The following is a 17,932-nucleotide window of genomic DNA, read 5'->3' on the forward strand; positions in this document are numbered from 1 at the left end:
AAAGAACCAAAAGGGAATTCTTCTAAAGAGAGAGAGAGAGGGAAGAAGAAGTCCCAAAGGACAATGTTTGTTGCTCTGTTTTGTCCCACTTGTAGTAGTACAGTCCAACTTGGATTCTTCGTCCAGTAACGAATTAGTCCACATCCCACAACAAATTGACAGAGTGACCCCACTGGTCAAATCTTAATAGAAACTTGAGTCCAAAAAACAATAAACTAACAATCGCTCGAACCCTTTAAACCGGTCAGATCAAACAAATTTTAGCGATTTAGTTCCATTTTTAAACTAACAAAAGTGTAATTTACTACACAACCGAATCGAACCAAATCACAATTAGTTTGTTTCGGTTCATAGTTTATTTGAAAACCGTTTATACTGTCCTTTTTTGGTACATGACATTTTATTATTAGTTATCACCATTATTATTATAAAATGAAATGACCGAATTAAACTAGTTTTATTTTATTGTACTACTACTTCGAAATCCAAACCGAATCAATTCAAATCGTAATATTACGCAAGTTCGTACACGAATTTGAGGTCTAAACCGAACAAAACACTCATGCCCTTAAATTCAATAAGCTTTTTATATTATTGGAAGGGAGAATGGTGAGTGAGGGTGAATGAGTCGGTAGATGTGTAATGTATATAAGTTGATGTTGATGGGTTTAGTTTAGGGGGCAAGATAGGAGAAAATTTTGTATATTAAAAAGATAATACTAATTTATTATCTATAACTAATCATGTTACGTCATGCGTGATGAAAATATCACATGACAGAGAGTGATTAAATGAAGATATCAGTGATTTTTCTCCGGAGGGAGGGGCCTAAAGAGCACGCCATTCCAGCCGTGTCCAGCTCTGGAAGGACAGGGGAGAGAACAAGCACACGCGTCTCAATCCCCCCACCATCTTCAGCTCCCCACCATCAAATCACTTTTTTTTCTTTCCTTTTTGTGTTCCAACAGTTGCTTGCTTGCAAGTCCACCGACCTCTCTCACTCATCACTCATGCATGCCCTATCACACTATGACCCTACCATTTCCATTACACCTCTTCATAACCCATCATGCCCTCTCGTGCTCTTGCTCTTGCTTGCTTCCATACTCACTCCACATTGATTTACCTATTACTATTATTTTACTTCCATTTTTGTTTTGTTTTAAGGCCAACTTATTACATTTTCCACGTAATTTGACTCATTTTCTACTTTCCATCTTTATGGTTTTATTTTAACGATTTCAGTCATGTAGTTTTCTAACTTTTTCAATTTTAATATGCATTATTGATTTCGAGATGAGAATGTGGTTATGATTGAAAAGATGTAGTTTTGCGACATTGGAGCTATGTAAGATTTCCGTCTTAGAAGCTAACGTGATTTGTGATTTAGACTACAATTAAAAAAAAATTGATAAACTATAAAATTCATAAGTTAGATGGGTAAGAAAAGAAAATTGGTTAACATTCCAACTCTTTTTTCTAATTTTTCTTTCCTCCTCTACATGAAAAGTGATATCCAAATGGAGAATGTCACTTAAATTTGAAAAAGAAAATTCGAAAAATATTGAGTTGTCTAACATTTACAAAGTAAGAACACATAAATCTTAGGCTAAAACTGCACAAATCATCCTTGTGGTGTGGATCATATGTCAATGTTACTCGTGTGGTGAAAAAATTCTTAATATTAAGTTGCTTTTATGTTTCTTACTAATCTCAATCCAAGTTGAAACTTTCATATGAATTTCCTCCAACTTGGACCAATACGCGCATCACTTGTTGAGGTAAAAGAGTCATTTCATGTCTGATTTAAAGATCAAACCGGGTTTAGCGTCCAAAAATGACATTTCACCCTTCACATGATGCCCCATAGACGACATTGAATACAATTTGGATGAAAAGTTCAATTTAAACTGAGATTAATACCAAACTTAGCCACATAATTAAGAGTTTTTCTTTTAAAAAAATGACTGACATTGACATACAACCCACAATACATGAATAATTTGGCCTAAATCTTATTCAAATTGGCAAATTTATTACTGTGCAATGTCATGACGACCTCTCCCTTGAAGGGGACCCAACCCTGCTGCCCCAACAAACAAGAACAAAATCAGCATTGTCCACGTGTCCCACGATGCTAATCATATCCCTTAATGGCAATCCTTGCATTGTCGCACGAGGACGGAGGCCGTCTTCAACTTTGAATTTTTAATGCATCAAATATGTACAGTTGTGTGCAGTGCCTATGGCCGACCGATGATAAGGATTTGCATCTCACGTATAATATAACGTGATTAATTAAGAATAACAAAATAATATTATTCGTGACATATAAATTTTTCTGCCGACGGATGAAATTGAATTGGATTGGATTGCATTAGATTGAGAGGGATGTATTTAGTCTTAACCTAGAGTTGGTCGACAGTGCATGATTAAAGTCACGCACAAATGGCAAAGGTGGGCTTACGACCAATGATCGGCTATGATGCTCATTCACACTTTCAACACAGTCAAACGATCAGAGCCGTCGCTTTCTAGGCTGCGTCGGTGGGCCCATATATTTAACAAACCACACTCATCAGTCAAAACGCGCAGCAAAAGCCATTTCCAATACAACAAGTTTTTTGGGTCCCCATATTTTTCCTTGGTGAGAGGAAGCTTTCACAAATTGTTTTCTTGTTAGAGTGGGGTTTGAATGGGAGGAATTCTAATCAATCCGAGTCTAATCTAAATTTGGGATGATTATGAGTTAAGCAAATTCATATATACTTTCTAAATATGATTAAAAATTAAGGAAAGCAGATGAGTTTTTCTCGACCAATAGTCTAACAAAATATGGACTTCGAAGTGAAATTTACCATGTCTTGAGAGAATTCTATATTGAAGAAGAAAATGTGCATTAACAGGGCGGGTTCCAATCCAATACAATGTTTCTGAAATATAGTAATTTAGTGTTAATTTTAAAAAAATTCATTCCATTAACGAAAATCAGTATACCTCATCTCGACAACGATAGGTCCATTAAATCATAACAACTCATTATGCAAAATTATTCAGCCACCCGAAAAACTTTGGATTTCACTATTATTTAATATGTTATGAGAGCATGCTATCGAAATCTATAGTCACCCAGTAATATATTTTGTCAACATGTTTGAATTGAGTGACGCAAAACGGCAGAGCCAAAGCTTGATATTAGGTTCACTAATCAAACAAGAGTATACTATTAGTTGATATTTGCTCCTTGGATTGATTGATGAAATTTCTCTAAAGTTGTAACCCACCATCTAGTCACCTAGTCTACTCTAGCTAGGACAACTTGTCTGGCTAAGATTTGATTACACACTTAGTCAACACTTGGACCGTCCTGATGCTGCCACCACAAAGAACTGGCGGCAAGGATTTTGCTGTTAAAATGCCAATCCAATGATGCTCTCACCCCCGGTGCTTGCTTTGTTTGCACGCAAACTTTATTGCAGCCTCGGCGGCTTAGCCTCGTCTACTCGGCTTGGCGGCTCAGGCTCATCGGTTCGGCTTGGCTTAATTATATAGCAACATTGGCCTAATTAGATACGTAGTTAGTTGAAACAAAACGGTCAAGATACAAATACAATGAAATACTTTTTGTTAAATAATATGATATAAATTTGTTGTTAAAAGGACAACAATTCCCCTAATCTACATATTTAGAGTAGGAGTTAGCTTAATTTATAATTTAATTCAAACATTTAATACTTTCTTCTAGATCATCCGTACATAATTTTATGTGCTTAACCAGGTAATCTTGTACTAGCCCAAAGACAGAAAGAAAAAAAAGAAGAGAGAATATTAAGGCTTGGGGGTTGTCAATCTTTAGTTGTACTGACAATTTATAAACTACAATTTGTTGTTGTTGTTGTGTGGCTAATCATGTCGACTTCTTAATTTATTTGTTTAAGGTTAATGAGAGCATTGTAATCATGGAGGTTGACTTTGGTTAACCAATGTTCGCAATAAAAATATTTTAAGTCATTGACAAAACCAGTTTTGGCTATGCTTCTTCTTAGAGGATTATTATTCTATTTGAAAAGTAATTACTTTTTAATTAACTATGTGATTAGTGGAAGCTGTGGGGCTATCTAGAAAGAAGAAGCTTTAGCTAATTTCAATATGCCCACTGTGTGCGAGTGAGAGAGAGCAGTGTCTCTGTCTCTCTATTTGAGGACTAGTCGTCACTCTCACGCGGTCATACAGATAGATCATCTCCGTAAAGAAAAAAAAAAATCAGACCCAAATATTCTTTCTCCATCTTCTCCATCTTTCAACCCTTTGATGCAGCACCTCATAAAAACAAATCCCAGTTGAAAAATCTGGGTGTTTTTTTTTTCTCTGGAGTTTTCTGAAGAATTTCAACCATAAAGCAAGCAAAAATTAATCTTTTACTCTGGTTTTTGGTTCTCTGCTTTGTTTTTTGAGCATGGTTGCTCACTCTCTTCTCTTCGCTGGTTGAAAGTTGAAAGTTGAAACTTGGTCAGTTTTGGTTTGGAGGAAGATTTGATGGTTATGTGCTATTTGGTTGTTTTCGTGGAAGCTCATATCTGGGTCTGAAAAATATCCTGCCTTTTTGTCTCCTTTTTGGTTTTTTGCTCTTTCTTTTTGCCTCTTGACAGTCTCAAAGGCTCAAAGCCTATCAAGGCCCTGAAAACCCCATTTCAGATCCCCAAATAAACTTCTGGTTTTCAGTTCCTACAATCTATTGTCCAAACCCTCAAAACCACTCTGGTTTTTAAAGTTTGCCTCTTTTTATTTCCTCCTATTCACACTTCATCGAAGAAAACTCCTCAAAAGTCAGGCTTTTTTGGTCTCAAATCAGACTTCACAATCCAGTTTCTCACCCACAAACTCCATTTTCTTCTCTAAAAAATCAAACCCACTCACCAAATCCTCCGTAGTCCCACAACTTTGGTCCAAAATAGAAACTTATTTGAGGCCTCAAAAAATGCAAGACCAAACAACGTTTCAACCCATGAAACCCCAATTTCCAGAGCAAGAACAGCTGAAATGTCCACGCTGTGATTCCCCTAACACTAAGTTTTGCTACTACAACAACTACAATCTCTCACAGCCTCGTCACTTTTGCAAGAACTGCAGAAGGTACTGGACCAAAGGTGGCTCTCTGAGAAACATCCCTGTTGGTGGTGGAAGCAGAAAGAACACAAAGAGATCATCATCATCTGCTTCAAAACGCTCCTCATCAACTTCCTCATCATCAGTGTCAAGCTCATCAGCAGCAACCGCAGCAGCTCAGAACCCGGATCCACAGCCTGACCGGACCCGGGTCTATGGCCCGAAAATCGATCAAGACCGTGGGGTGCTGGACATCTCAGGGAGCTTCAGCTCACTCCTGACTTCAAATGGGCAGTTTGGGTCTCTTCTGGAGGGTCTGAACCCAAATGGGTCGGGTCTAAAACTGATGCAAATGGGTGACTTTGGGGTGAACTTGGATTCAGGTAATGGGTTGAATTCGGATCCGGGTGTGAACCCGGGTTTGGAGGCCCAGAGCAATGGTAACCCGGAAAGCTATATGGGTTTGCAAAATGGTGATTCTTCAAGCTGTTGGAATGGGGGCAATGGGTGGCCTGACCTTGCCATTTATACACCAGGTTCAAGTTTTCAGTAGATATTATATTAATTACATGCTTAATCTACTTTCTTAATGAAGCCTATGATATAATGTTTCATACTAAGCTAAGCATGAATGACTCTTAGTAGGCTTAATTGCTAAGCTAAGCAGCTAAAGCTCATAATTTTCTGATGTTATAGAGGTTGAGAAAACACCACAGAGCCATACCATTAGCATTTTCTATATGTAATGTAATGGTTTCTTCTTTTCTCTCTTTTGTGTGGCTTTTTTTGTTTGTTTGTATTTGATATAGCCTTTAATATTATTAAAAAATTTCTTTTTTGCTTTTCCCTTGGAGCCTTTGGAGGCCCCCCTTTATTGAAGGACATGGCTTTCTTCAACTATCACTCTCATTATATTATGGGTTGTATTGTATAATTCACAATATTATGTCTATGTGCTTCTTGTTATAGAGGGTGAAGAAAGAAACCCACAATCTCTAATATGATACTTCTGCTAGGAGGAGCTTCTTGTCTTCTTTCATCTTATGCATGTGCTGTGACTCTGCGACATGTATGCAATTGTTTTGTATGCATGTGTGGCCTTTTCAAGAATATGGGATTTGACATTTTTGTTGGCATTGTTGCTCATTAATAGGATAGTTTGATTTGCCGCTGGGAGATCCCAGCGGAAAAGGGCATTGGCTTACAGACCAATGGTTGTCTCAAGTTTGAACCTCCATGACACTTTGATAGTGTGTGAAATCCCTTCTCTTATAGTTTAGACTATTGCATGTATTTTTGTTTAAAAAAATATGAATTTATATAGTATATACGCGCGCTCACACACACAAAGGGATAATTGTATTTTGTTGTGTGAAAAACAAATTGTTTGGGTTGGGAATGTCTTTATTATATCTCAAATTCATCAGAAGAAAAATTAAAGCATAATGAGGATGAGTTGGAGTTGGAGAAGATATGGGGAACCATAACTTCATTAATCAAGTATTGTATTGTTTCCACTGTCTTTCATGGACTAGACAAAGCTCAACTTCCTATCTTTTGGGATATTATTTCTAACCCTAAAGACTCTGATTTGGTCTCATTCTTCTTCACCACTTGCCAAGGGTCTCTTTTATTTATTTATTTTCCTCTTGACCATATCTTCCAAGAACCAAATGGAACATGTATGTAATTGGGTGGACATTTTATGGGAGGGGAGCCCCAAACCCAAATAAATTCCCACCATTTGGGCACTTTTTTATATTTTTATTAAGTCATCTGTTTGCTTGCTTCTCTCTCTTTTCAAGACATGAGTTTGATTCATCAAGATGGTACAAAATAGTGGGAGTTCATTTGTGTATTTTCTTTTTCAAATCAGTTGCTACATATATAAGAAACATTTCCAAAATTTAACTACTATGGTAAGAGTAATAAAACAAGATGCATTGAAATGCAGAAGCTCTTGATGTCAATAATAATAAACATGTCATTTGCTTAATCAATTCCTTGTCATTATATTTGACATGTTGACTTGGTGTTTGATGCTGCCATGTCGGGCAATTTGGGTGAATTTTTCAAACCTTATCGATGCTTGGATGAATTCATGATTTAAATCCTAATTGTCAAGGTTAGCTGAATTCCATTTGAATTGGTACCTGTTTAATTAAAGAGCCAAATTTTATTCAAAGATGTTGAAATCATCAAGGACTCTCTCTTTCATATGGGCCCCACAATAATTTCTGTGCTCAACCGGATTTGCCTATATGATTAACTGTTTCCTCAATAGTACCAGACACAAGGGTGAGGATTTTTAATAACTTTGATGAAATGAAGAAAGAAAATTGGCTCCTAAATATTTTCTTTGTGCATTGATTTGGTGGACGAAAGCTAAACGCCAAGAATCAATAATTTGAAAGGAAAAAAAAGTCCTTCACGGAAGCTGATACTGTTAATTAATTGGAATTTTTGTAGAAATGTCATATGAACTTATACATCAATTTTAATTTGTCACCTTAAAGAAAAATTAAAGCAAAATGTCATCATAAATTTGCAAAATTCATAATTTGTTGACTTTGACATCATTTAATTTTCTATCCATTTTAAAGGGTATTTTAGTCTTTTCATTATGCAAACTCTCGTTTTTATATAATTTAAATATAAAGATATTTTAACCCTTTTGTTTGGAAAGACTAAAGTATCCTTCAATATGGATGGAGAATTGTATGATGTTAAAGTTAGGTGGCAAATCATAAATTTTGAAAACTTAAGGTGACATTTCACTTAAATTTTTCTTTAAGATGACAAATCAAAACTGAAGTATAAGTTCATATGACATTTCTACAAATATCCTAATTAATTTTGTAGGATCCGTGGAATGCATAAAATTGTGAACTATTGATTGATGTGTAACTCGTTGTAAAATGTAACTTTGCACCGAATGCCATATCCAAATTGTTTTTCGAATTCAGCCGCATTCGATTTTTATCCTTTATACTTAACCCATTAGAGACGAAGTCGCGCCGGGCTCAATGTAGAGGGAAAATTACCGTCCAAAACTAAATTAAATGGAGGGAGAAAATCATGACATCATAGAGGTTGATGAAAGTTTGTGGAGCTAGTTGAGGGTTGATGAAGTTCACCATACTGACCATGGAGTGAAATTCGGAGGCAATTAACATGTAAATCTGTCGTGTATGCCAAAGTGCGAAGCAAGGCGGGGAAGAGTAGGAAGCTAAGACTTTGCTTCCGTGCCGCCCATTGAATGCGGTCAACTATCATCAATGATGCATGTGCTCTGTATGTAACTATATGTTGAGTAGACAGGTGTATTGGTCCTGATGAAGATGATACTGCATGCCCCCAACCGTACACGTGGATGCCTACCCATATTAGTCAATCTTTGTTTGACCAAAATTTTTTTTTGAATTGAAAGTTCAACAAATGTAAGTGTATTCACGGACCATGTAGATTGGGCCTGAACAAATATTCACTGATAATCTTAGACAAAGCAGAAAGAAAGAAGCAGATAAGCGTTAGGTCAATTAGTCAGAATAGTGAGTCTCTCTTTTTACACTAAGTTTAAATTTTCTTATTCGTAAATTAATCAAAATAGTTTAAACTGTCACTTGTATGGAAGTTTAAAAAGTAAACATAAAAGAAAGAAACAAGCACTACCAAACCAACCAACCAACAAAATTCTAATGTTTTTCTCATATGAAATTTAACATTGATTGAGATAAGGGTTTTTTTAAATTTTTTTTAATGAAATGTAAATCATAAGGGTTTTATTTATTTATTTATAGAAGTGATTGAGATAAAACAAATATGACATTAGGGACAGCTTGGGCCTTGTGAATGAAATCAGAGGCCATGAAAGACAAAGTAGAAACAATACACATTGTTATGGCCATGAAAGACAAGCTTGGGCCTCTTGCATTTGCTGAATAAAATAAAAAAAATAAAAGAAGAGGGCTAACATACTTCTCAAGCCATCTGTTTCTTTCATTTGCATGATGTTGACCGGCATGGACCTGATACCATTTCACTCAGTCATCGACTATCATCCATCTCCACTTGTTATCTTAACTCAAGCATCAAAGCGAATATATAATACCCAAAAGAACAAGAAAACGCACATTTGAATAACAATGAATTTTCATTTTAGTACACATTTAGGATAAACTTCAATGTGACCAAAAAATTCCCTTACATAATTAAAACACATCTAAATATCAAAGAATTTTCTTTCTAACACACATTTGGGACAAACTTCAATTGCACGAGATACAGTTTCGTCGAATCTAACCCCTGTGAAATGTAAACTGGAAGGGTATTTCAAATTTGATTGAGATGAGATCAAGGAAAGATCACATAGGGACAGTACGGGCCTTGTACATGCAAATATAGGCCATATGCCAATCACCTGAAACAAGCAGCATAAAAAATTTGTTTAGCGTAACGCACAATTTTAGGGTCATTCAGAGAACCACATTGCAGCCCTGAGTAAAATTCATCCTATTATACACGTTCAGAACTCTCGGCAATCTTACCTCCTCCAGAGAGTTTGGTGATGTCTTCCTCCCGCTGTGGGATGGGATTGTCATCGTCATACTCGATCCATTTCCCTTGAACCAACAAAAGAAGTCCATGAGTTAAAAGGTTTGAATTAATCACATGCAAACAAAGTAGAAGTTATTCCAGAGAACTGACCACTTTCTTGCTTGACCCAGGCAACATAATGGCCTGAGTCGGCACTACGACCCTTGTGTGTCAGCACAGCAACCAAATCATAAATTCCAGTCATGGCACCTGCAGCTAAAGGACAGCCACTTAGTGAAATAAGTGCAAACTAGGGATTCAAAGAACCCAAGCAGAACACAGCAAAAACTTCCACATGTTAAGCTAAGAAGATTCATTAACTTTTACCTTCATCGGGCGTAGGATTAGATGCTTCTCCACTTCCATTTGAGGATCCCTGTATGCAGAAAAGAGGTTTGAGATGCTTTTGACATAATCAAATAGGCATTTCATTTGTTTTTTGTAAGTCTGTAGCTAGGTTCTGTAGTCACCTCCACATCAGACATCTTGATATCATTGTCTTTTGAACCAGAGCTCTTTTCATTGGATTTCAAACCAAGTTTTTTACCTTCCTCATCTCTCAGAGTCTGATAATTGAGGTTGGAAGTAATTAGGACAAAGACACAAGAAATAACAACCAATATTTTTGGAAAATATTAACTTAAGTTAATCAAAATCGAAGGGAAGTATATACCCGGCGAGGAGCTTCCAATCTTTTGCGAAGATCATCTGAACAGAGATCAAAAATATCCAATTGCAAAGGGTAATCCACTTTCTGAGATAAGGGAAAATTTTTTAATAGGCAGTGATTCTAATAACTTTTGTATAATAAGATACAAGTGCACTAGATTTGCGACGAAAACTGTCAAGGGTGCTCAACAAATCCGCAAAGCATTATTCTCTCCAAGAAAATACTTTAATTTCCTCCTAAAATGATATGGAAAGAGACAAAAGACAAATCTGTATATTAGGAGAAAAGAAAACAGGCATTACCCGCAAAATCTTGGCCTTCTGATTTGATTCCCTCTTCCAGAAAAAACGGACAAACTGAATGGTCAAGTACCTTGAGCGAAAAAAGAAAAAAAAATTTGAAAATTAGGGTTAACTATATGATATTTGTTTCTTTCTTTTTTCTTTGGGTTAAATTCAAAGGCCAGACTACAACTCAATTTTAGCCACATACCCAGAAAATAAAGGACAAAGGAGTCTGAATAGACAAGCTTAAAGGAAGTAATCTAATGCATCGAAATTGTAACGTCATAAGTTACTGAATGGACAACGTGATAGTGTAACTCATATAGTTGGAGACTGCAAGATTACACGTTGGAGAGTTACAAGCTACAATGATAGTTCGTACCTTGGAAGGCCATTGATACGAGACTCCTTCAGGTAGATCGCACTACGCCCCAAAGAAGGAGAATTTTTTTCCAATTCCGATTTTAAAGCCTACATGAATTAGTGTAATAAATCAGAACCTTGTAATTTTTATCTTGTACCTTAATAATATCATTGCATTTCTAGCACACACAAATAAGATCTCCTATATAGTTGTGAATGTGATTACACTTACATGTTTTAACCCTTCGTGCAAATGGTTCACCTCATGTGATATGTGGCATTTAAGGGAATACACTGATTCTGTTTCCGAGCTTTCTTCCCCACTTTCTACGCAGTGCACCCTAGCATCCCACCAAATCAATAAATAAATGAAATGGTAGCAAAGTTCAGCTTCATAAAATAAACTGAATAACTCGTAAAAGGCTGATTCAGAAATATTAATATATAACAAATTATGAACTTCAACAAGCCAGTAATATATCAAGCCAGAAAGAAACACAAAATCACCCAATTGATAAGGTAACAAATGTTAGCATAAGCCAGACAAACTGAACAAATTATTCATACATTAATTTACTTATTTTTTCAGAACAATCCATCCAGAATCATGAAGAATATGTTGTTAATCTCATAATAATAAACAAGCAAACTGTTTAAAAGGTAATCTGAGACTGCTACTGAGTGTTAACCAATATCTAATCAGAATACAGTAGCTGATAAGTTGCGGATATCTAACCTGCTAACAAGTTCAACACCGAAAAGGGCCTTAACTGTGTCTGGACTTTCACTGCAAGAGAACATCATACACTATAATTTTCCTACATATGGCAGAACACAGACTGGCAACTAAACAAAGAGAACACAAAAATTGCGACTAGACCTAAAAGGACTAAGAAGTTGAAAGAATAAAAAACAGCTTACAAAAGTATTACTAACCAAATTTAGCACAGTTAACAATTGAGGTGCGGAATCAGTTTCCATAGATCATTAGTTTAAGAAGACTCAATTCCAACATGGTTAACAATTGAGGTGGGGACTCAGTTCAAAACTACTTGCAGTTCCTACAATACATATAGAACCCAAAAAATGATAATAATAACCTACCTAGAACCCGATGATCTTAGAGACTGAGAAAGGGTGTACAAAAGCTGCGTCCAACATTCTTCAGCATCCTGTTACACATTTAGAACAAAATGATCAATAAACTACCAGAGTAACTAGCGTTAAGCAGCAAGCAGTGTTACAATAAGGTAAAAAATCATTTGAAAACCTGTTGCATGAAGGTATTATTATGCAGCTGACCAAATTGAGGATACTTTTTACGCAATACCTGCAATATAATAGCAAATCAACTCATTATCAGTAAGAAACTACGAATCCAGGAACTACTGATTTATCAGGCTCCCTGACATAGATTCTCTGAAAGTTTTGATAGTAAAAATGCAAGAAAATTAAGATTATACTCATAGGAGTTTCCGATGCTTCATAGAGATATAAAAAGTGGTTAGAGAAATTAGTTTAAAAAGTGAATAAAGATAACAAACCATCCAAAATTGCATGGGTGCCACAGCCTTGACACTTTTATCCAGTTCACCAAATAAATCACGAGTTGCAATAGTCAACATATGAGAAGTCTGATCCACATCATTGCTTCTTCCAGAATGTGAATACCTGAAGAAATAATATATTTTCATTTCTAGTCTAAGGTTATTAAAAAAAAAGAAGATAAAATATTGCAAGTAAATTGACATGCATTCTTTAACTGAACAAGCCAACTTACTTGATCAAAGCTGACTTCAACTCTGGAACTGAATGCAGACATTGTACGGTGGAGTTCATATAACAGGTGTTTCCTAAATTAAATAGACCAGCACTATGACCCTGGAAGTATAAATAACATAGGGTGAGATAATTTATACATGACGTAAAAAGAAAAAAGAAAAAATCAAATATTGAAACCCAAAATAAAACCATGGAATTCAGAAACACAAAAAAAGTCTAAGTTACAAAGACAGAAAAGAAAAAAAGAGTCCTTTTAGGACTGAACCTCCAAAGACAAAAGGTAGCATAATTGAGAATTCAATGAAGCCATTATTTCTGATAATGATTCACATGTCAGGTAAGAAGAAAATAACCTATTGGTATTACTAGTCAACTAGGACACCTACCACAATAGTACAACATCATAACGAAGGTCAAAATCACAGAAAAGTAAGAACAAATCAAATGTTACAGAGCCACACACACACACACACACACAAAAGACAATGCAAAACTCTAAATGACAGAAATAGGGGAAGTTTGCAAACAGTATCACAAGCATATCATAATAACAGCATGAGATCAAAGAGAACAAGAAAGAAAAAAAATATGTTTCCTACAACTGAAAAGAAAAGACAGCTTCTATTTAAAGGTGCAGACTTACTACTTACCAAGTTAATAGCTTGTTCTTCTTCAGGGAGATCTTCCACAAAAACAGGACCCTTCTCTGGAGCCTTGACAATCTCATCTGCTGTCCCCATCATCATCAATTTTTGACCCTATACAAAGATATGTAATCGATAATTTCTTTTTCTCCTATGAAAGGTTATAGATTTGTGATTAAACCATAAATAAGAAGCGAACATATTCACTTCAACAATAACCCACCTCTTTTACTCCTAATGTCGACCACTCTGCATCATCCTGCATTTAAAAAAAGACACGCACACACACAAAAGAAGTTAGGCACATTACAGGAAGTTTTAATTAGACATGTGCAGAAGGATTTATTTCATCAACACAGTATCAAGAAGAAGGATACACATATATATAATGGGACAATTTCACTACGCCCAAAGCCATCTGTTTACCTTCAATAAACCACCTTTAACCATTATCTTCTGTCTTTCAGGAGGTACCCCGGTTAAGTCGTATAATTGGCATTTGAATACATAAGGGGGCTGAGTAGTGTCAATTTCCACAGCTTTAAACATCTCCTTTTGCCATTTTACACTAACTACAAATGGGTAATAAATCACAGTTGTCAAAAACAGAATCTACAAACTCAAGTTACAAGTTACAAATCTACAGAACATCAAATGAATAACACAATTATTAATTTAGATGCTTTTATTGTCCTCAAATTAAACTGACAGAATCTAGAAAAAATTTGCGACCGAGCTAAAACTAGTTTATTCATTTCTGGTAAGAGTCTGGAGTCTTGAAAACTGATTTTTCAGCAACATATTAGATTCTTCGATAGTATGTCATCAACATTGTTACATAAGTTGAAAATAGCAAAAGACACCAAATAGACTGAGAAATATATATATGCGTTCCATTCTACTCCCTAAAGACGAAAATTGAATCACTCCACTTTAATACGAAAAACCCACATCAGAAATTCAAAGCTCGCAAAGACCCAGATCCTAATTTGCAAAAATATGCCGCAAATCGAGCTCAAATTGCTCAGAAAGACGGATGAACAAAATGCTTAACCGTATAAAATATCACAAATCTCCAGTTACCTAGATCACAGAATTGAATGAAAAGCCCTAAGTGCGCCCCCAAAGTGAACAGAAATGCTCAAAATTAAAAAGAACAAGTAAAAATACCAATTTGGACTATAAATAAAATCAATATCTAATATATCTTAGATGAGAAATTAAGCTCGACAGGCGCTCTAACCGGTAATCATGGTTGAAAAGCTTTGCTACTTCAAAGATCGGTAGGAGACAGAGGTTCGGGTTTTTTAGAGTTTAGCTTGGAGAACAGGCAAAGACAAATGTGCTGTGCTCTGCTGTGCTTGTATGTTCTAGGCTTCTGGCTTTCGCTTTATAGAGAACGAGTCCGAGCCCGGATCCATAACAAAAATGAATAATTCGGCTACTTGCGGTGCGGATAACCCATAATTGGAAATACGGTATTAGAAATACTAAAATTTGGTTTTTTTTTTTTTTTTTAATAAATAAAAAATTGCTCGTGATAAAGAGGATTTTGGTGTTTTTTTATTTTTTATACAAGGAATATTGGGGGTGGGAAGAACCGAACATAGGCCTTCAGGTGCATTGATAAATCTTCTTAGGGCCAGTTTGAGATTGCCTATGCATCATTGGTCGCAGGCCTGTGCAAGATAGCCCATTAATAAGAACTATTACGGCTTAGAGGCCAAGAGCAAACAAGTGTGGTGGGCCAGGCACGGAGGGATAGCCCCACATGAAATTGTGATGGGCCTTAGTTTAGTTAAGGTGGCAATGCAACATGAGACACATAAGTCAAGTAGAAATGGGGTTTTAAAGACTACTGGGAAGGGAGTTATCAGTCGAGTGGAAACAGATGTGGTGCGACATGGCAACAAACGCATGTGAGGGGACCAGGACCAAGCCAACATAGGGTTCGCTCTGTATGCCAAAAAATAATGTATTGGTGGATCGGCGAAGGTTGCAAAAGAGCAACCCCACCGGGCACAATGAATCTTTTGAGTTGGAACTGCCAAGGGCTTGGGATCCCTTGGACAGTCAATGGGTTGAAATGTGTTATTCGTCGTGAAGTTCCCAAAGTGGTATTTCTGTGCAAGACTCGATGCTCGAAGGCACATATGGCTAAGGTAAAGGGGCAATTAGGTTTTCCCCATGCTTTAGTAGTCAACAATAATGGTTGTTCTAGGAGGCCTTGCCTTCTCTTGCAAGAAGAGTTGGTTATAAGGGTTAAATGATTTTCATCCCATTTTATTGATGTAGAAGTAAGAGGTGTAGGTGGGGCCAGCGATTAGAGGTTAACAGGTTTCTACAGATTCCTCGTGGTACATGATCGTCCTAAGTCTTGGGCGCTAATGTCGATGTTAGGTCAAGGGAATTGGTTAACATGGTTGTGTAGGGAATTTTAATGAGGTGCTCCGTGAGGATGAGCAGCTGGGGGTAACCTGCGTCGTAAACGGCAAATGAAGGGTTTAATGGAGGCACTAGAATAGTGTGGAATGCATGACTCGGGTTTTGTGGGCTATAAGTATATGTGGCGTAGTCATCAGCCATGTGATATCCGAGTACGGCTGGATAGAGCAATCGCGACCCAGGCATGGCGTGACCTTTTTCCTCAGGTGGTAGTTCGTCATCTTCTTCCTATCAACTCTGATACTGTTCCTCTTTTAGTGAGTATTCGTGGGGCATTTACTAATTCTCATCGAAAGGTGAAATGGTTTAGATTTGAAGAAATGTGGCAAAATCATGAAGGATGTGAAACCATCATTCGATAGGGGTGGAATTCTATATTTGGCGATCACCCGATACAGGGTTTTGTGTGGAAAGTAAGGGCTACACATGATAGATTATCTAAATGAAGTAAGGAGATTTTTGGAGGGAGAATCAAGTAGGCTCAGAAGTTGCAAGCGCAGCTCAGAATACTGTTCCGACAACCACGAACCCCAACAGTTCTAAAGGAGCAACAAGTGGTGCAAAAACGGTTGGATATTTTACTAGCACATGATGAGGCATTTTGGAGGAAGCGTTCCGGAATGGGATGGTTGAAGGAGAGGGATCACAATACACTTTTTTTTTTTTTTTTTCATAATAAAGCTACTAGTATGAGGAAGAAAAATTTAATCCATGGCTTACCCTATGTGCATGGTCAATGGCACACATCAGTTATGGGGATTGAAATAGTAGTGTTGTCTTATTTTGATGAGTTGTTCTGCTCTAGTTCTCCACCAAATGCACATGCCATTTTGGACATTGTGGATGCTTAAGGTTACATATGAGATGAATAATCACCTAGTGGAAGAGGTAACATATGATGAGATTCCGGCGGCGACCTTCCAGATGCATTCGTCAAAGGCCCTCGACTCAGATGGGTTGAATCCCTTTTTCTACCAAAAATATTGGAGCCTGGTAAGAACAGATGTCTGCCGAGTTGTTCAGGCCTTCTTGCGTTCCGAAGATATGCTCTGGCAGGTTAATTCTACTCATGTAATGTTCATACCAAAGGTGTCGGAACCGCATGATATGACACAATTATGGCCAATCAGCCTTTGTAACATCATATATCGTATTGGAGCTAAGGTGGTAGCCAATAGATTGAAATTGGTGCTTAAATATGTGATATCAGATTGTCAAAGCGCTTTTGTTCTGGGGTGTTTGATTTTGAATAATACCATCATCGCTTTTGAGCTTGCTCATGCGTTAAACAGGAGAAGGAGAATGAAGAAGGGTTTCATGGCGTTAAAGCTTGACATGAGTAAGGCTTATGACCTATTGTATGACCTTTTTTTGGAACAGATGTTGCTAAAGCTGGGTTTCCATCCTAAGGTGGGTGATGATGATTATGGGTTGTGTGCGAATTGTGTCTTATTCTTTTCGATTTTTGACAACTAGTTCGTCAATGCTACAACCAAGTAGTGAGTGTGATGTACCGTCTACCTTACCATTAATAGTTTAACTATATATATTATAAACCATTAATCATTATTACTACTTTATTTAAGATAAACTACCTAGTATTACAGTTTATTCATTAATTATATTAGTTAATAGTAATGAGTTCAATGTAATATTTGTGTTACCATTAGTACATTAAAACTAATATCTATATTGGAACTAGTATATCTAAAGTAACTCAAGGTTTGTTTGGGAGTGTTTCTAGTCACTTTGTGGTTGTATGCGATTCTCTTCAGATTAATTCAACTTGTTGTTGCGTTTGGTTACTAGAGAAGATTTATCCATATTCATGCACCATTATTGCTTTGTACTTGTGTTTTTTCATCACTATTTATTAAATAAATAAATAAACTTATATTAGTACTAGAATAGAGTATATGTTTTGTTATTAGAGATTCCACACAAAGAATTGAAATCCCTATATGAAATGCTTATCCTTACTCTTAATCTTAATGATACTCATATGATTACTTAAATAATATGTTTTCTTTTATCAAGGGGAC

The 17,932-nt window shown here is 36.4% G+C and overlaps 2 protein-coding genes across 3 annotated transcripts; one reads left to right on the top strand and one right to left on the bottom strand.

Annotated features, from left to right (window-relative positions):
• Positions 4,137-6,881, top strand: LOC18781871 (dof zinc finger protein DOF3.1). Its single transcript, XM_007215865.2, has one exon. The coding sequence runs from the start codon at positions 4,979-4,981 to the stop codon at positions 5,657-5,659; it is 681 nt and encodes a 226-aa protein (XP_007215927.1). The 5' UTR covers positions 4,137-4,978; the 3' UTR covers positions 5,660-6,881.
• Positions 9,224-14,950, bottom strand: LOC18782581 (ubiquitin carboxyl-terminal hydrolase 6). 2 transcript variants are annotated; one of them, XM_007215238.2, is made up of 18 exons: positions 14,689-14,950; positions 13,872-14,017; positions 13,669-13,704; positions 13,452-13,559; positions 12,800-12,900; positions 12,564-12,690; positions 12,290-12,349; positions 12,124-12,191; positions 11,756-11,806; positions 11,252-11,360; positions 11,039-11,127; positions 10,675-10,744; positions 10,376-10,456; positions 10,173-10,268; positions 10,030-10,078; positions 9,814-9,912; positions 9,654-9,728; positions 9,224-9,526 (listed from the first exon to the last, which is right to left on the bottom strand). In XM_007215238.2, the coding sequence occupies exons 1-18, from the start codon at positions 14,696-14,698 to the stop codon at positions 9,471-9,473; spliced, it is 1,431 nt and encodes a 476-aa protein (XP_007215300.1). In that variant the 5' UTR covers positions 14,699-14,950; the 3' UTR covers positions 9,224-9,470. The 2 variants fall into 2 exon arrangements, with proteins under 2 accessions (XP_007215300.1, XP_007215301.1); XM_007215239.2 differs by having other exon boundaries at positions 9,814-9,918; positions 14,689-14,890.

This window comes from Prunus persica, chromosome G3, assembly GCF_000346465.2.
Source record: "Prunus persica cultivar Lovell chromosome G3, Prunus_persica_NCBIv2, whole genome shotgun sequence".
NCBI classification, from domain to species: Eukaryota; Viridiplantae; Streptophyta; class Magnoliopsida; order Rosales; family Rosaceae; genus Prunus; species Prunus persica.